Source organism: Lucilia cuprina, chromosome 6 (assembly GCF_022045245.1).
Source record: "Lucilia cuprina isolate Lc7/37 chromosome 6, ASM2204524v1, whole genome shotgun sequence".
Lineage (NCBI taxonomy): Eukaryota > Metazoa > Arthropoda > Insecta > Diptera > Calliphoridae > Lucilia > Lucilia cuprina.
Window position 1 is genome coordinate 5,752,317 of NC_060954.1, and position 19,204 is coordinate 5,771,520.

The 19,204-nt window shown below is 30.0% G+C and overlaps 1 protein-coding gene across 1 annotated transcript; it reads right to left on the reverse strand.

Moving 5' to 3' along the window:
• Positions 1-266: 266 nt before the first annotated feature.
• LOC111686780 (semaphorin-1A) lies at positions 267-10,379 on the reverse strand. Its single transcript, XM_046954710.1, has 8 exons — positions 10,221-10,379; positions 6,876-7,756; positions 4,530-4,623; positions 3,253-3,778; positions 3,038-3,179; positions 1,578-2,690; positions 1,307-1,502; positions 267-545 (listed from the first exon to the last, which is right to left on the reverse strand). Exons 2-8 carry the CDS (start codon positions 7,123-7,125, stop codon positions 353-355), a joined length of 2,514 nt encoding a protein of 837 aa, XP_046810666.1. The 5' UTR covers positions 7,126-7,756; positions 10,221-10,379; the 3' UTR covers positions 267-352.
• Between the last annotated feature and the right edge of the window lie 8,825 nt (positions 10,380-19,204).

The window sequence follows — 19,204 nt, forward strand, 5'->3', positions numbered from 1 at the left end:
GCTATAAGTTTAAATTTTAATAAAAGCTTTTTTGTTCTCTTCTAAAACTATACAATAGTTCACGTTTTAATTTAGCTTATACGAAAAACAAAAACTCTATTCGAATATATATCCTTTTTTCTTCCTATTCTGTTTACGTTAAATTATCTCAACGTTTTCATATTAAAAATTATAAAAAAATATGTTTAAACTAAACAAAACAAAAAAAAAACTTTGTTTGTATAAAAAATTTTACTAAAGAAAATGTGTGTTGTATATGATTTCTGTTTTTATCTGTTACCCTTTGTGATTTTCTTGTTCGAGTTTAAAATCCAGAGTATTTTAACGTAGATGCCAGCATGCATGAGTTTAATCATATATATGTGCGTTTAACTTTTGTTAATGTTGATGTTTTGCAGGGTAATTCTTTTTCTAGATTCTCTGTGGAGTTTTTACATTCATGACTGCGATCCTTTTCTAAGTCTAAGCTGGGCTTGCCCGGATGACAATAGTGATTGGTGTTCATTAGAAGATTAATATCTTTACCATGTTTAAGGCCAAAGGTGCTGAAGGAAGATAAATAACATAAATAATTCAATAATTCAGTTCAAGTTCTCATCTAGTTCTGTTCTAGTTTAGTTCTAGTTCAGTTTTAGTTCAGTTCTAGTTCAGTTCTAGTTCAGTTCTAGTTCAGTTCTAGTTCAGTTCTAGTTCAGTTCTAGTTCAGTTCTAGTTCTGTTCTAGTTCAGTTCTAGTTCAGTTCTAGTTCAGTTCTAGTTCAGTTCTAGTTCAGTTCTAGTTCAGTTCTAGTTCAGTTCTAGTTCAGTTCTAGTTCAGTTCTAGTTCAGTTCTAGTTCAGTTCTAGTTCAGTTCTAGTTCAGTTCTAGTTCAGTTCTAGTTCAGTTCTAGTTCAGTTCTAGTTCAGTTCTAGTTCAGTTCTAGTTCAGTTCTAGTTCAGTTCTAGTTCTGTTCTATTTCTGTTCTAGTTCAGTTCTATTCTATTCTGGTTCTATTCTGGTTCTGTTCTAGTTCTGTTCTAGTTCTGTTCTAGTTCTAGTTCTGTTTTAGTTCTGTTTTAGTTCTGTTTTAGTTCTGTTTTAGTTCTGTTCTAGTTCTGTTCTAGTTCTGTTCTAGTTCTGTTCTAGTTCTGTTCTAGTTCTGTTCTAGTTCTGTTCTAGTTCTGTTCTAGTTCTGTTATAGTTCTTTTCTAGTTCTTTTTAGTTCTGTTCTAGTTTTGTTCTAGTTCTGTTCTAGTTCTGTTCTAGTTCTGCTTTAGTTCTGTCCTAGTTTAGACGATTTTAAGCAAATAGCAAGTTCAAATACTTACGGATTTTGATTAAATTGATTACGATGTGGACTATGTATGGATGGAGTCTTGCAATTACGTTTCGAATAATGATGACCCACTCCAACGCCTATAATGAATACTAAGGCCAAAGCTAAAACACCAAAACCCCAATAAAAACTTTTACCAGCCAATTGTAACTTTTGTTCATCCCCAGCAGCGGTGGCCTGTAAAGGACCTAAAAAATGAAATAAAAAATATAGAAAAATTAATATCAATACCATAGTCACTTTACAAAAACAAAAACACTCACCATTAACAGAATTCATTAAATCATAAGGATCTACAGAATGTAAAGTAATCTTATTGTCATCATTAAATGAATTCGAAAGGAAATCTCCACCCATTGCGGTGGGCATATCCAATTCGGGAGCGCTAATATCGGGAACAATAGGATTTGAAATGCCACCAATAGAACCCATATTGTTGTACACATGTTTTTTCGTTAAATCTTCTTCAATATGAATTTGAGTATTGACTTGTGAGTCCAAATTGTTATCAGTAACAGCACCTAAATTAATGACGGGACCCTCGGCTACGACAGTACCACGTGTAGAGGATTTAGGACATAAATTCTTGGCTACTTTTTTGGTGGTATTCAGGGATTGTAGGAATGTTTTTGTACCAAATTTATGATTCGATGTGGAAAGACTTTTACATTCATGTGTCTGTTGATCCCAAGCACAGTTAGGATCTTGTAGACCCAAACAACTGGCGCAATCAACAACGTGAGCACAATGATGTAGCGGTACTGTGACCAAACTGCCATCACTTACCACCAATAAAGTGTTCGTGCTAGAGGATACTACTAATTCACGTACTGGTGTACCCACAGGTAATACTTGTAGTTCTGAGATTAATACAGTTTTTAAATTATCAATACTGGCTGAAGTGCCGCCATTCGAGGCGGTGGGTATATTAATGAATTTAGTAACTTTGCCATCATCTGTACCGGTATAAATGACATCGTGATAATCACCATTTAAAGCATGCACCTGAGGATCTATGGCTATGGTGGTGAGACGATGATGTAAATTGACTTTAGTTAAGAGGGGTCGTGAGTACACAGCTGGCACTGCCATTTCCATAAGTGGATGATTTTTAACAAAATTTACTGCTATCGAGGAGAGCGTACGAGAATCTTCAACACATTGTCCTGGTCTGGGTTCGGGAATTTGTTCTTCTTGTATGGGTAACCACTGGGATTGACTGTCTTTCTGGGATTTAAAACGTCCTTGGAAAGCTTCCATTATATCGTCAATGTTAAAAGCACAGACTGCTGATCCAGGTATGGCATTGACGGAAGTGGTAAAGACGGCATAAACTAAAGGATTCGATCCACTTTCAATAACGGGCGAAATGGCCTCTGTGTTAAGGAGATAAGAAAAAGGGAATTTGATTTTTATAGATAAGTCTATAAGAATGATTCATTTGCAAAATCAGTCCCAGTCCTGTCTTAGTTCTACTTCTGTTCTTGTTCTAGTTCTGTTCTAGTTCTGCTCTAGTTCTGTTCTAGTTCTGTTCTAGTTCTGTTCTAGTTCTGTTCTAGTTCTGTTCTAGTTCTGTTCTAGTTCTGTTCTAGTTCTGTTCTAGTTCTGTTCTAGTTCTGTTCTAGTTCTGTTCTAGTTCTGTTCAAGTTCTGTTCAAGTTCTGTTCTAGTTATGTTCCAGTTCTATTCTAGTTTTGATCTAGTTCTGTTAGAGTGCAACTTACGTATTTCATTAAAATAAAATGGATATTCTCCGGGCACCGAACAATTTAATCTGGCCTTTAAAAATGAAGTCCAACTTTTGCTTAAGGTATAAGGACCACCTCTATCATTTTTGCAAACTCTGCCCACACGCGAGTAAACAGTCTATAATTGAAATTCGAAAAGAAAAAGTTAATTATAAATAAAATATTTACCACAAGGTATTCTGATTACAAACCTTTCCCAAATTCATAAATTCCATAGCTATTTCACGGAAAAAGAACATTATAAAACCATTACGTTCTATAGCACCCACAAAGTCAGGCTGATTCAATTGTTTCAAATCATATTGTTCGGTACGTAGATTTTCTCTATAAATCAAAGGATCACCACCGGAAAAATCCGCCACAGTAGCACTATATAATTGATCATCAGCATAAGCATAGGTACTATTATGCATAGGACTATAGGGGCACAGACCCTGGGCCTCAACATCACGTACAATTTCATATGTGGGTTGGGAGGTAGTAGTTTGATTTTCATCAAAAATGGGAGCATAATGACGACAACGAGGTTTATATGAATTAGTGCCACACAATAGTATTTGTCCCTCTTTAAGACGTGCAAATACTCTGATATAATTATGACAATCTGATTCACGTTTACCCTTTAGGGCACACAATTCACGATCAGCATCTGATGAGTACCATTCGATGCGACTATTTTCACGTAAACCATTTAAACTTATATTATAGATAACATTTCTGTAAGAGATTATAATGATAATGGACAAAAAAGAGGAAATGAGTAAGATTAAATAAATATGAAAGATAAGATTTTAAAGATTTGGGCAAATGTAAATATGTTGTAATTTAAGTTGAAGATAAATTTATAAAGATCTTTTATGGTAGCATTAAGTTAAATACTTTCAAGATAAATAATACAATGACAAAATTTCTTATGTAAACCCAGAAATTATGTGCTGTTCTTAATTTAGTTTTTGATTAAGACTTTAGTTTAAAAAACTTAAAAGTTATACAACAAAGATATTAATTTAAAGAAAAAGTTAATATTTTATACAACTTTTAATACTGTTTCATCAAATTTAAAGGTCAAAACAGTTAATATTTCAAAAAATGTTAATCTTTTTAAATTCAACTTTTCTACAATTTCTTATATTTAATACAACAAAAAAACTGCCTGCATAAGTTTTATATAATAAACTAAAGCAATATGCTTTTGCCAGCAAAACTATAGACAAATTTCTTAATAAAATTTAATACAGTCTAACTTCACGAAACTTGAGCTTCTAAGAATTATTGAAACCAAAAAAATATTCGATCTTAAATGTCATTTATAGTAAACAAAAAAAAAAAAAAAATAATCAAATATTATGTTATTTAATACAAAATTACTTAAATTTCTTATAAAAGCAATAAAATATTTTAAAATAATATTTTGTTTGTAAAAGCAATATGTATGTTTAAGAGAAAAAAATATATAAAATACACTTACCTAGCGCCAACTAAAATCGTTGTATCATCATGATCCAATACTTTGAAATAGTCTGTAGTATTGCCAAAGAATTTGGCTAAAATTTTATCTTGTTCTGTAAATGAAATTAAAAGAAAATAAAATAAATAAACTATTTAAACAAATATATTAACAATATATAGTAAAATAAAAAAAAACTAGGAAGTGGTTTGTTTTATTGTCTATAGTAAATTTTGCTAAGTTAACATAATGTGACCGATAAGACAAAAATAGAGGACCTGACAATCCCAGCGAAATAAATTTTTAGGAATTAAACTTTTTTTCAAGGCAACTGTTTTTTTCTTAAGAGAAACAATCTGTCTAGAAATGAACTTGAACAGAAGCAGAACTAGAAGGGAACTAGAACAGAACTAGGACAAAACTAGAGTAAAACCAGAACAAAACTAGAACAGAACTAGAAGTGAACTAGATCTAAACGAGAACGGAATTAGAACTGAAATACAACTGAACTAAAACTGAACTAGAATTGAACTAGAACTGAACTAGAACTGAACTAGAACTGAACTAGAACTGAACTAGAACTGAACTAGAACTGAACTAGAACTGAACTAGAACTGAACTAGAACTGAACTAGAACTGAACTAGCACTGAACTAGAACTGAACTAGAACTGAACTAGAACTGAACTAGAACTGAACTAGAACTGAACTAGAACTGAACTAGAACTGAACTAGAACAAAATAGAAAAGAACTAGAAAAGAACTAGAACAGAACTAGAACAGAACTAAAACAGAACTAAAACAGAACTAGAACAGAACTAAAACAGAACTAGAACAGAACTAGAACAGAACTGGAATAGAACTAAAACAGAACTAGAACAGAATTAGAACAGAACTAGAACAGAACTAGAACAGAACTAGAACAGAACTAGAAAAGAACTAGAACAGAACTAGAACAGAACTAGAACAGAACTAGAACAGAACTAGAACAGAACTAGAACAGAACTAGAACAGAACTAGAACAGAACTAGAACAGAACTAGAACAGAACTAGAACAGAACTAGAACAGAACTAGAACAGAACTAGAACAGAACTAGAACAGAACTAGAACAGAACTAGAACAGAACTAGAACAGAACTAGAACAGAACTAGAACAGAACTAGAACAGAACTAGAACAGAACTAGAACAGAACTAGAACCGAACTAGAACAGAACTAGAATAGAACTGGAACAGAACTAGAACAGAACTAAAACAGAACTAGAACAGAACTAGAACAGAACTAGAACAGAACTAGAACAGAACTAGAACAGAACTAGAATAGAACTAAAACAGAACTAGAACAGAACTAGAACAGAACTTGAACAGAACTAGAACAGAACTAGAACAGAACTAGAACAGAACTAGAACAGAACTAGAACAGTACTAGAACAGAACTAGAACAGAACTAGAACAGAACTAGAACAGAACTAGAACAGAACTAGAACAGAACTGGAACAGAACTGGAACAGAACTAGAACAGAACTAGAACAGAACTAGAACAGAACTAGAACAGAACTAGAACAGAACTAGAACAGAACTAGAACAGAACTAAAGAAGAACTAGAAAAGAACTACAACAGAACTACAACAGAACTAGAACAGAACTAGAATAGATCTAGAACAGAACTAGAACAGAACTAGAACAGAACTAGAACAGAACTAGAACAGAACTAGAACAGAACTAGAACAAAAGTAGAACAGAACTAGAACAGAACTAGAACTGAACTAGAACTGCACCACAGCTAGAATAGAACTAGAATAGAGCTAGAATAGAATTGAAATAGAACAGAACTAGAACAGAAATAGAACTGAACTAGAACTGAACTTGACTGTAGTCTTGCTAATAGTCTTGTCTATAGTAAAGTCTATATTCTAGAATAGACTCTAATCTACAAAAGCTCGTCTCTAATGTTTATATTAAATAACAGTTACTTACAAAAAATCTTATAAACTATAAATTATTTTTGAAAATTTAATTAAAATAGATCATTGCTCTAATTTGCTCCTTTTTTCTTCCCAGCTTTCTTTTTTGTTTTTTTTTTTTTTTTTTTGTAAATTTAGTTTATGTGAAATTCATAAAATTACAATAAACTTTTTTGCTATTTGGCGAACAAGCACTTTTTGACAAATACTCGTGCTGATAAACTTAGCGAAACAAAAAACAATTTAATTGGTCACGTTATGTTTTTTTTTAGCAAGTTATAATTAAATTAGAAATATATACAAAAAAAAAATACTAGAAAAAAAGTGATAGAAATTAGAAAATAAAGATTTCAAACAGATGTAAAATCAGTAGCCTACTAGCAAACGTAACATAACCATATACTTACTAGATTGTAAATCTGGTCTAACATCAGGCATCCATGCTATGATGGGGCATATTAAATAAGCCATAGAAATTAGCAATAATAATGATACATTGCAGACTTTGTTGGCTGCTGCTGCTGATGTTGCTACTGTGGTTGGTGATGGTGATGTTGTTGTTGTTTTTGTGGTTGGCATGATGTTGCTGCTTCTATGTTGTTTACCACGTTTGCTTGTGATTTTATTTAAACTAAATAGAGCTTGTAATTTAAACATTTTTTATTGTTGTTGGGTGTTGTTATTATTAAAAGTGTTTCACAAAAATTTCCCGTAATTATTTTAATTTTAAAAATTAACAACAGTTTTTTTCGTACTATTGCTGTTGTAATTTGTTTTGATGTTAATAAACCATAAAACCCTGAAGGTGAAAAAGTATGGGTTAACTGGTGGTGGTTTTGGTTTTTTTCTGCTTGGAATTTCAAATTTTTGTTTAATTGGGGTGTTGATGAGGATGATTCACTTTTATTTGTTGTTGTTGTGGGTTGTAGAAACAAACCCCCCTTTGTTTTTGTAAAGCAAAGGGGTGTTTTTTTAGTTTATTAACTCCATTCTTAAGCAAAACATTTGTTTTCGGTTTTCAGCCAACTTTCTTAAGCTGCTGGTTTATTTATTTAATATTCCTTATGGATGCTTACTAATTTGCTCAATATTGTTGTTTTTTTAATTTTCCTTTACTTTGTTAAACAAATTGAAGTCAATGTCGTGTAAAATGGGGGTTTCAATTACTTTGAAAACCAAACATTTATCATAATACTTTAAATGGATTTCAAAACACAACCACAATTAGGTTTTCAACTCAAAAATTATAGCTGTTCAAATGTTGGCAAATATCTGCGCGTTGTTTGGTCTGTAATGAGAGAGAAAAAAAATTGTAATAAAAATTTAATTTTTTTTGTTTTAAACTTTACATTGACATACTAATGTATGTAGTTTGTTTTTTAATTTTTTTAAATAAAACCTTTATAGAGGTTTTATAATATCAATTACAATTTTTACAATATGTTTGTAATTGTTTTTCGTTTTTTTTTTAATTATAGTGTAAAATTTCGAAATTGCAATAAACTGGCATATGGTATGAAAAAGAAATTGAGTCATTATTTTTTCAATTTGCATAAAAATTTACAAAGGAAATAAAGAGAAAATAAAATACTTGAAACAGAAAATTAATTATAACGTGTGCCAGGCACAGGAAACTTTTAAACAAAGGATAAGGGTTAAAAGATGTTAAAGTCCATTTCTTCGAAAATAATGTAAAAAAATAAAATTTAATTAAAAAAAAATTACAATTCACATGTAGTTCAGTTTTAGTTTAGTGTAGTTCAGTTCTATTTCAGTTATTGTTCAGTTTTGGTTCAGTTCTAGTTCGTTTTAGTTCAGTTCTAGTTCAATTCTAGTTCAGTTCTAGTTCAGTTCTAGTTCGTTTTAGTTCAGTTCTAGTTCAGTTCTAGTTCAGTTCTAGTTCAGTTCTAGTTCAGTTCTAGTTCAGTTCTAGTTCAGTTCTAGTTCAGTTCTAGTTCAGTTCTAGTTCAGTTATAGTTCAGTTATAGTTCAGTTATAGTTCAGTTATAGTTCAGTTATAGTTCAGTTATAGTTCAGTTCTAGTTCTGTTCTAGATCTGTTCTAGTTCTGTTCTAGTTCTGTTCTAGTTCTAGTTCTGTTCTAGTTCTGTTCTAGTTCTGTTCTAGTTCTGTTCTAGTTCTGTTCTAGTTCTATTCTAATTCTATTCTAGTTCTATTCTAGTTCTGTTCTAGTTCTGTTCTATTTCTGTTCTAGTTCTGTTCCAGTTAAGTTCTAGTTCTGTTCTAGTTCTGTTCTAGTTCTGTTCTAGTTCTGTTCTAGTTCTGTTCTAGTTCTATTCTAGTTCTATTCTAGTTCTGTTCTAGTTCTGTTCTAGTTCTGTTCTGTTCTAGTTCTGTTCTAGTTCTGTTCTAGTTCTGTTCTAGTTCTGTTCTAGTTCTGTTCTAGTTCTGTTCTAGTTCTGTTCTAGTTCTGTTCTAGTTCTGTTCTAGTTCTGTTCTAGTTCTGTTCTAGTTCTGTTCTGTTCTGTTCTAGTTCTGTTCTAGTTCTGTACTAGTTCTGTTCTAGTTCTGTTCTAGTTCTGTTCCAGTTATGTTCTAGTTATGTTCTAAATGACTTAATTTTCAAAATCCTCTATGTCAACAAATGGTTATAAAGAAACCTCCACCATTGTTCTTAAGTTCAATAACATTTTCCTAATCACATATTTAACATTTCTTTACCAAGTTCATGGTGATGTGTAATATGTAATTCTTTAGACAATTGTTTAATAAAGCAACGCCCTCATAAAAACAATAATAATAATAAATACCTTTAATAAGTTATTCACTAAAATTACTTTTTTTTAGATAGACTAAAATTCACAAAAAAAAAAAAAAATATTCGTGATTAAGTGACAATTAATTTTTTTTTGAAAATTTATAGAAAAAATAGATAGCGTGTCTGCTGCACCTAAAGACGACATATATTAATTGTTATTAAATCAATGTCACTTATAGGGGGGGTTCAAAATTTAATAAGGGTTGTGCACAAATGTCGTTTAAGAAATTTATAAATCGTTTAAGAAATCAATTTAAGTTTCAATAAATTAAAATTATTTCAATATTTTAACACTTTATTAAAGTTAGAACAATTTGACACTTGTTTCAATAATAATGAAATCGATGTGAAACTATTGACAGTTAATCACTTTTAAGTGTTTAATAATTATTTCACTATTTGACAGCCGGTGATTTTTCATACATTATTAAAAACACTTTTATGTAAATTAAAGAATTTTGTTATTTTTTTATTTATAAATTAAAATTTTTACAACGCAATTTATAAATCAAGATTTATGTTTTTTTATTTCAATGTTTGTTTATTTCTTATCCATTGCTATTAAAGAGTGATGGCGGTTCTCTTTATTTATAATATAATATTTTTTGTCAATCTGACAGTTTATTTGGTTGTTAAGTTTGACAACAACACTGACACCAAACACTTGTTTTTTTAAAAACACTTTTGGAATTTTAGATTTATAACAATTATAAAACATTATAAATGAAATTTGTTTAAAGCTTTTACAAGTTTTCTTTAAACTATTAGGAGTTTTTACACAAAAAAAACTTGTTTTTGTTTTAAAAGGTTTTCAATATTTGTTAATAATTATATATGTGGAGTAATTTGAGATTTTTTTTCTCAAAGTGTAAATTGATGTTTTTCAAACAGGCAATGATAATGATGATTATTATTTAATTTCTGTTTTTAAACATTTTGCAAATTAAAACCATAAATCTTAACTTTAAACATACTTTTGTTGTTGTTGTTTGTAGTATTCCACTTTTCTACTTTCAATATAAGAACCAAGAAAACTTCTTAACAAGATCTTGTCAAACTTTAAGCCTGCGGCACTTGCTATTTAAAACACTTTTAAAACTCTATTTTTTAAACCCAAAAGGTAAATGTTAACTTTTTTTTATTATTTTTCTTGTTTTTTTTTTACGTTTTCTTCTAGTATTTTTATTTAACTTCCTTATAGCACCAATGTCTTTTTACAACTATTTTAAGGTTGTTTACATTTTGTCAACTCATCATAGTTTTCTTCTACACGAATTTCTTAAAAAAAAATAAACAAAAAAACAATTCTCACACACTAAATAACAATAATAATAGTATGGTTGGTTATTACTTTGCCATTTAGTTTTGTAGTGTTGTTGTAGTTGTTTTTTACCTTTTTGGTGGTTAGTTTACAAAAACAAAACCAACAGTTACAATACTTAGGGGAGAGCAAGCAAGCGAATGAGCGAGAGTTTAATATTTGTTATTTTGTTTAAAAGAAATTACCCATGAAAAAGCAAAGCATCAAGTAGAGTTTTTGTTGATGTTGTTGTTGTTCACTATACAGGTAACATTTTCATATGTTAACAATTACACTAACAATTATTGTCATTCATAAAAATTACCCACAATAGAGAAAGTTTGTAGGGTGTTGGTGGCAAGTCACACAAGAGAGAAAATGGTGAGAGAGAGAGGTAGCAATGAAAACTCAAATGAGGGAGTTAATGTTAAAAATGTAAGTGTAATGTTAGTAATAGCAATTATAACAACAAATAAAGGTTATTATGCCCCTATTAGTTTAATGAAATATCACTAAAATTTCCCAAATAAAAGTGGGTAATTTTGTTGAAATGTTTATCTTAAATATGAAATTCGCAGAAATTATAAATAATTTTGAATTGATAAGTATTTTAATGTTGAGAAAAATAACATGTTTATCTTATTTTGAAAAGAGATATGATATTTTTTCAACAGAAACATGACCAGAATCAAATCTATTCTATAGTCTGGAATATACATTAGTCTGGACTAGACTTAAGTCTGGCCTATAGTCTATAGTTTGGACTATACTTGGTCTATAGTCTGGATCATGCTTTTGTCTATAGTCTTGACTATACTTTAGTCTGGACTATACTACAGTCTATAGTCTGTACTATAATCATGTCTATAATCAGAGATATAACATGGTCTTTAGTAAGGTCTATAATCTAGTTTATAGTATAAAGTCCTATCAATAATCTAATCCATATTCTGAATTGTAATTCATATTATAGAACTACGGTCTATAATATTAATTATAGTCTAGTCTATAGTATAGGTTATAGTCTACAGTCTTGACTAGTCTATGGAGCATAGGGCGCCAATAACAACCGACCGCCAACGGATCCGGTTATTTGGAATAGCTCTTAATTGATTTCAGGTTATACATATGTTTTTCATTTCGGATTCCGTGTATCGTCGCCATGTGTTACGTGGTCTGCCGTCTTGTCGACCTGACTGGTGAAATAGGTTCCATCTTAATACATGCTTGGCCACATTGTCATCATGCCTAAGCATAGTATGTCCAATCCAATGCCACTTGCGTTCACGTATGACTGTAGCTATAGGCTTTTGGGCAGTTTGTGATAATAGCTCCGAGTTTGAGATGATTCTAGGCCAGAATATGCGGAGTATTCTTCTGACGCAACGGTTCACAAAGTTTGTAGTCGGTGGGTAATGCTACGACCTACTTTCCAGGTTGTACATCCATAGAGAAGTTGATGTTTGCTTTAAAAATCGGTATTTTAGTGCGAAGGCTGATCTTGTTACTTTGCCATATTGGGGACAATATACAAAAGGATGCTCTTGGCTTATTGATCCTTCTATCAACATCCACTAGTCTAGTAATTAGTCTGGACTATGATCTAAACCATAGCCTAGTATATAGTCTAGTCTAGAGTCAAATCTATTTTATAATCTAGTCTACAGTCTACGTTTAATGCTGATCTTTTCATTGAAAAGTATTACAGAGTAAGTGATCTAAATCATTGAGTTCATTTATAAAAAGAGCAAATAAGAAAAAGACCAGTCTCCCACTCTCCATCTATTTACCATTAAGTATGTGTATATGTAATATGTAAATGTATTTTTTTTTTCACATGTACACTTTTCTTCAAAGGTGAATGAGATTAAAAGTGAAATAAACTAGAAGAAGCACAAACTAAATAGAAAAACAAACTGTCACACATGTTTTTCACAAAGAGCTGTCACTATTGTGTTATTCATAAAGTTTACCTAAGTATAGGTGAGTGAGAGAGAGAGTAGTAGGTGTATGCTGATGATACTCATGTAAAAGTAGTTGGGAAAAAAACAAATAAAAAGAAAGAAAATATGACTAAATGTGAAAAACACAATGAAAAATAGTAGGAAAATCACGTGCGGGAAAATTTACGTTTTTTTCTTAAACACTCGTTTCTTAATGATAGTGGAAAAACATTAAAGCATTGGAAATATGTTAGAAAAAATTAGTAACTAATTTAAATACGTGACATTTTCAGGGCTGCTGTTTGTTGAAAATTTTTAACATATTTAAAATGTTTGGCTATAAAATTTCATAAGAATTTTTGTTAACAATTAGTGTTTTAAAGTTAGTAGGTGAGTAGTTTTAAATAAGCTAAGTGTGTGGGAATTTTATGTGGTGCCAATGTTTTATTTTTTTTTGGTAATTGTTTAAAAACACGTAAAATCCACTTGTTTTTCCTATTTTGTAACAGCTGGACCATTGTGAGTTTTTTTACAAAAATAGCACACAGCACATATCATTTTTGGAAAAAAAGAAATTAAATGAATGAAATGCTTTGATTTCTTTATGATCTTGGATAATGGAGAAGATATCTTTTAGTATAAAAGCGTGAGTTTGTGTTATAGTGATCGTTATGCTTGTTGTGTATATGTGTGTGATAATGATGTGATGGATTTATGGCATGTTCTTGCTTTGCTTTAATAGTTTATATAGTATACAAGCTTAATAAGTAATTTAGAATGAGAGAATTATTATAAATTTTTATAAGGTTAATTATATGTGGACATTACATAGTAAATAACATAAAAACGAGGGCTATATGAGAAGTCATTATCACCTCTAATGCCAATAGAAATGAACATTTTGTACTGTTGAAATTTTCATTACCCTCAAAGTGAAAATTGCTATCGTGTACAATTCATTCACAACAATAGAATAGTCTATAGTCTGGCCTATAGAATAGTTTAAGGTCTGGACTATAGAATAGTCTGGACTATAGAATAGTCTATAGTCTGGACTATAGAATATTCTATAGTCTGGACAATGGACTATAGAATAGTCTATAGTCTGGACTATAGAATAGTCTATAGTCTGGACTATAGAATAGTCTATAGTATGGACTATAGAATAGTCTATAGTCTGGACTATAGAATAGTCTACAGTCTGAACTATAGAATAGTCTATAGTCTGGACTATAGAATAGTCTATAGTCTGGACTATAGAGTAGTCTATAGTCTGGACTATAGAATAGTCAATAGTCTGGACTATAGAATACTCTATAGTCTGGACTGTAGAATAGCCTATAGTCTGGACTATAGAATAGCCTATATTCTGGATTATAGAATAGTCTATAGTCTGGACTATAGAATAGTCTATAGTCTGGACTATAAAATAGTCTATAGTCTGGACTATAGAATAGTCTGGACTGTAGAATAGTCTATAGTGTAGACTATAGAATAGCCTATAGTCTGGATTATAGAATAGTCTATAGTCTGGACTATAGAATAGTCTATAGTCTGGACTATAAAATAGTCTATAAATAGTCTATAGTCTGGACTATAGAAAAGTCTATAGTCTGGACTATAGAATAGTCTATAGTCTGGACTATAGAATAGTCTATAGTCTGGACTATAGAATAGTCTATAGTCTGGACTATAGAATAGTCTATAGTCTGGACTATAGAATAGTCTATAGTCTGGACTATAGAATAGTCTATAGTCTGGACTATAGAATAGTCTATAGTCTGGACTATAGAATAGTCTATAGTCTGGACTATAGAATAGTCTATAGTCTGGACTATAGAATAGTCTATAGTCTGGAATATAGAATAGTCTATAGACTGGACTATAGAATAGTCTATAGACTGGACTATAGAATAGTCTATAGTCTGGACTATAGAATAGTCTATAGTCTGGACTATAGAATAGTCTATAGTATGGACTATAGTCTATAGTCTGGACTATAGAATAGTCTATAGTATGGATTATAGTCTATAGTCTGGACTATAGTCTATAGTCTGGACTATATTCTATAGTCTGGACTATAGAATAGTCTATAGTCTGGACTATAGAATAGTCTATAGTCTGGACTATAGAATTGCCTATAGTATGGACTATAGTCTATAGTCTGGACTATAGAATAGTCTATAGTCTGGAATATAGAATAATCTTGAATAATCTTGACTATAGTCTATTCCATATTCTGGACTATAGTTTAATCTATATATTGGACTATAGTTTTGTAGACTGTAGACTATAGCATGATCTTTCATTTGAATTGTATTTTCTTCTATTGTCTGGACTATGACCTAATCTTTAGTCTGTTTGAAAATACTTTCCAGTTAGCCGTCGTATTTCTGAATTCCTATTTAAAACAAGGTTAGAGCTTAGTTTAAATCATACATATTATCAGCTTATTTGTACAAGTTTTATTATTCGTTTTAATTAAACTTAAACATTTTTATGTGTGTCTGTATTTGTTGTGATTTTATTTATGGGGGTGTAGCGGTAATTAATTAAATACGTTATTAAAGAAGATCTTGTGGTATTTATAATAATTTAAATAAATTTTGCTTAAATGTATAAATTTTTTGCAAAAATTTACATACCAAAGACAATTAGTTTAAATGGTTTTTATTAAACATTTACTTATACAAAAAAAAACTAAATAAATAATTAATTCCTTTTAAGCGTGCTTTAAGTAATTGTTTAAAAATAATAATAATAACAATAACATCACTAGAATTTTAATAAAAAAATAGGCAACACTTAATAAAAAATACAAAGTATGTTTAAAAAAAAAAAAGAAAATAATAGTTAAACAATTCTTTTTTTCTTTTTCTACATGTTAAGAATAGTCATTATGCCAATCAAAATATAGCACAAAAGAATAATAATTTTATAAAAAAATCATAAAAAAAGAAACATGTATAAAAAAAGAAAAAAAAACACCAACAATAATATATTTATTATATAAAACTTTTTGGTAAACGTAATATTTAGCACAAAAGCTTTCAACTACCAAACATTTGTACCTCCCGATCTTAAGCTGACTTTCAACAACAATAAACAGGTAGAACACAAACAATATATTGTTTGTAGAAGTATTAAAACCTACAACAACTTTACCATAAAAGTAATAAAATTATTGAATAAAAAAAATATATATTGTATATTTTATTGCACGATCATTAAATCTTTTTTTATAACTCTTTCTATCAAGCATTCTAATGTTAATAGCAAACAACAACAACATCACACTAAGAAGTTTTGTGGTAGATAATTTGTAGATGTGAACAGTTGTAAAGGAATTAGAAATAAAACACTTAAAGAAATTTTGAGAAAAAATAAAAGTTTTGGTAAAAATTAAAATTTTTTATAAAAAAATATAATCTGATCTGTAGTTTAGACCAAAGTCTGCTCTATAGTATAAAGTATAGTCTGATATATAGCCTGGAGTTTTATATTGACTATTGTTTAGACTATTGAATATAATATAAACCGGTGTAAAGTTTGGAATGTTGTCTGGTCCTTAATTTGCACCACAGTCTTATGTTTAGCTCGAACTATAGTTTGGTCTATATTTTGGACTATAGTTTCTGTTATTATGCTGGCAATTATATGGGCTTTATTCAGAAGTCTGTTCTTTATATAATATAGTCCATAGTTTGGAATATGTTCTGATCTAAAGTCTGATATCTATCTTATCTTTATAGAATGAAATATAGACAAGTGCTATAGTCTAGACTATAGAATAGAATATAGACCAGTGTAAAGTCTGGACTGTAGTCTGGTCCTTACATAGAATAAATAGAATAGTCTGGTCCTATAGAATAAAATAGAAAATGGTGCATAGTTCGGTCTATATTTTCTGTTATTATATTGGCAATTATCTGGGCTTTAGTAAGAAGACTTTTCCTTATATAGAATAGTCTTTGAAATATGTTCTGATCTAAAGTATGCATTATTCTCTATCAAAAGTGTAGTCTGATCTCTGAAGTATATTCCAGACTATAGTCTGAACTATAAAATGGAACATAGTCTATTTCATATTCTAAACTATTGTCTTTTCTATAGAGTATGATAGGGTCTGGTCCATAGTTTGGGTAATGGTCTGGTTTAAAATCTGAACTATAGTCTTATCTTCTAATCTGGCCCATATTCTGGACTATAGAATGGAATATAGACTAGTCGGGACAATAGTGTATTCTATAGTCTTATGGTTTGCATTATTACCTGGCCTATTGTCAGAAGTATAGTCTGGTCTTTGCAGTGTAGTCTAGCCTGAACAATAATCTATACTATAGACTGGAATAAAGTCTGTTTTATATAATCTGGTCCATAGTTTGGGCAATGGTTTGGTTTAAAGTCGGAACTTTAGTCTTATCTTTAATCTGACTATAGGAAGAAATATAGACCGGTACATAGTCGGGACTATGTTGTGGTCTAAAGTCTGGAGTATAGGCTGATCTATATAGTCGAGGCTATAGTTTTGTTTATGGTTTGCATTATTGTCTAGACTATTGTCAGGAGTATAGTCTGATCTTTGGACTATAGTCTAAACTATAATCTGGTCTATAGACTGGAATATTGTTAAGTCCATAGTTTGGACTATGATCTGGTCTTAAGACTAGACTCTAATCTGATCTAAAGCCTGGGCTATAGTCTGATCTATAGTATGGATTATAGTCTGTTCTGGAATATAGTCTGGACTATAGTTAGCTATATGGATTGGTTTTTATTCTGTTTAAAAATCTGGTCTAAAGACTTTGGAGTCAAAGACTGGAATAAAGTCTGTTTCATAGTCTGGTCTTGTTTATAGACTGGAATATAGTCTAGTCCATAACGTAAGCAGTGGTCTGGTTAAAATCCTGAGCTATAATCTTATCTCAAATGTGGTACATAATTTGGGCTATAATTCGGGACTATAGTCTTGAGTATATTCTGATCTATAGTCTGGACTATAGGTTTGTTTATGGTTTGTATTATTGTCAGGAGTATAGTTTAGTCTTTGGAGTATAGCCTATAATCTAGACTATAGAATGGAATAGTGTGGTGGATAGTTTGTACTATGGTCTGGCCTAAAGTCTGGACTATAGTTTGATATATAGCCGGGCTTATGGTCTAATCTATAGTATGGTTTTTATTCTGTTTAAAAGTCTTTGAGCCTTATGCAAAAACGATTATTAAAGTTAACAATGGTTTACTGCACACTTTTTCCATATAAAAACAGGTTTTAACAACCATTGTTAACTTAATAATCTTTTTTGCATAAGGCGGTTTAAATTTAGGGCTATAACCTAAATTATAATCAAGACTATAGACCGAACTGTAGGCTGAATGATAGTATGGTTAATAGTTTAAACTATTGTCAGGTGTAAAGTCTCAATCAAGGCTTTAATATGAGCTAAAGTCTAAACTATAGTCTGCACTATTATATGGACTAAAGTCTTAACTATATTAAGATCAGACCGCGACCGCGGATGCAGTTTTAGTTTTTGTTAGTTATTTTCTTCTGTATGGAAAATTTTCGGTTTTGAAGGGGTGGGGGGGATGTTGTCTAATTTCCATTTCGCCCCGTAGATCCGCGCCTGATCTAGTAAGGAACTATTATTAGGACTATAGGAACTATATATTAAAACTATATGACTTTAAGCTAAACAAAAGTCTACTATAGACTGAACTATAGTCTAAAATTTTAGAACATAACCTATTCTATAGCCTAATATCTTAAAAGTTTAAAAATTTCAAAAAGTTTTAAACTTTTCTAATTAAAATCTAAATGTTTTAATTGTTATAATTAACCAGTATAAAAAAATTTATAAATATTTACCTCTTTTGCTTAAAGTTCTCATAAAGTGAACTAAAAAAAGGTGCAATTTCTAAATATGTATGTGTATGTATTAGTTAAGGAATTTCTTGGCAAAATATCTAGCAGATACAAATTAACTAGTTCTAATACAAATTCCCAGAAGAACACAAAAAAAAAGTTTCTTTTGCAGAAAAACAAAAGAAAATTAAACAAATCAATTAAAAGAAAAAAAATGATTGCTTGTTGGGTTATACATATATATAGGACAGCAGAAAATTAAACATTTTAATATTGATTGTGTAGTATTGTTAAACAAAAATGATTTGTTTTTTTTCTGGTTAATTCATTATTTATTTATATTATACAAATACATATAAACTTGTACTTTTAAATGTATGTATCTAGATATATTTGTATATATTATATTATCTATTATAAACAAAGACTTGTGTGTGTGTTTAAAAAAAAAAAAAAACATGTTTTGTTTTATTAAATTTTTTTTTTTTGTTTTAAAATTTACAAACCTAACAAAATGTAAAAAAAAACAAAGCTTGACTCATAGTTAAGTTTAATAGTTAGTTATAACAATATCTATCTGCTACTATTAAATAGAAACAAAAAGTTATAAAAACATAAAAAAAAAACTTTAAACAAAAACACAGACAATAAAATATAAAAAAAAATCTCCACAAAAGAAACTTATATTTTAAACCACACATTATATTAATGGCTTGTCAATCTAATGTAAGGTTTATTTTCGGGGGTTTTAAATCAAAAAAATTGTTTAGTGTATTTTAACAGTTTCACAGCTGAACCTTTTTCTTTTGGTTATTTTACCAAAGACACCAGGGGTCAAAAGTATGTTAG

Excerpts from the sequence above, each read along its gene's own strand:
- LOC111686780 (XM_046954710.1), bottom strand. The coding sequence starts at position 7,125 with ATGTTTAAATTACAAGCTCTATTTAGTTTAAATAAAATCACAAGCAAA. Across the intron at positions 3,779-4,529 it reads ACGATTTTAGTTGGCGCTAG|AAATGTTATCTATAATATAA; the intron begins GTAAGTGTATTT and ends AATCTCTTACAG. Across the intron at positions 2,691-3,037 it reads ATTTTATTTTAATGAAATAC|AGGCCATTTCGCCCGTTATT; the intron begins GTAAGTTGCACT and ends TCCTTAACACAG.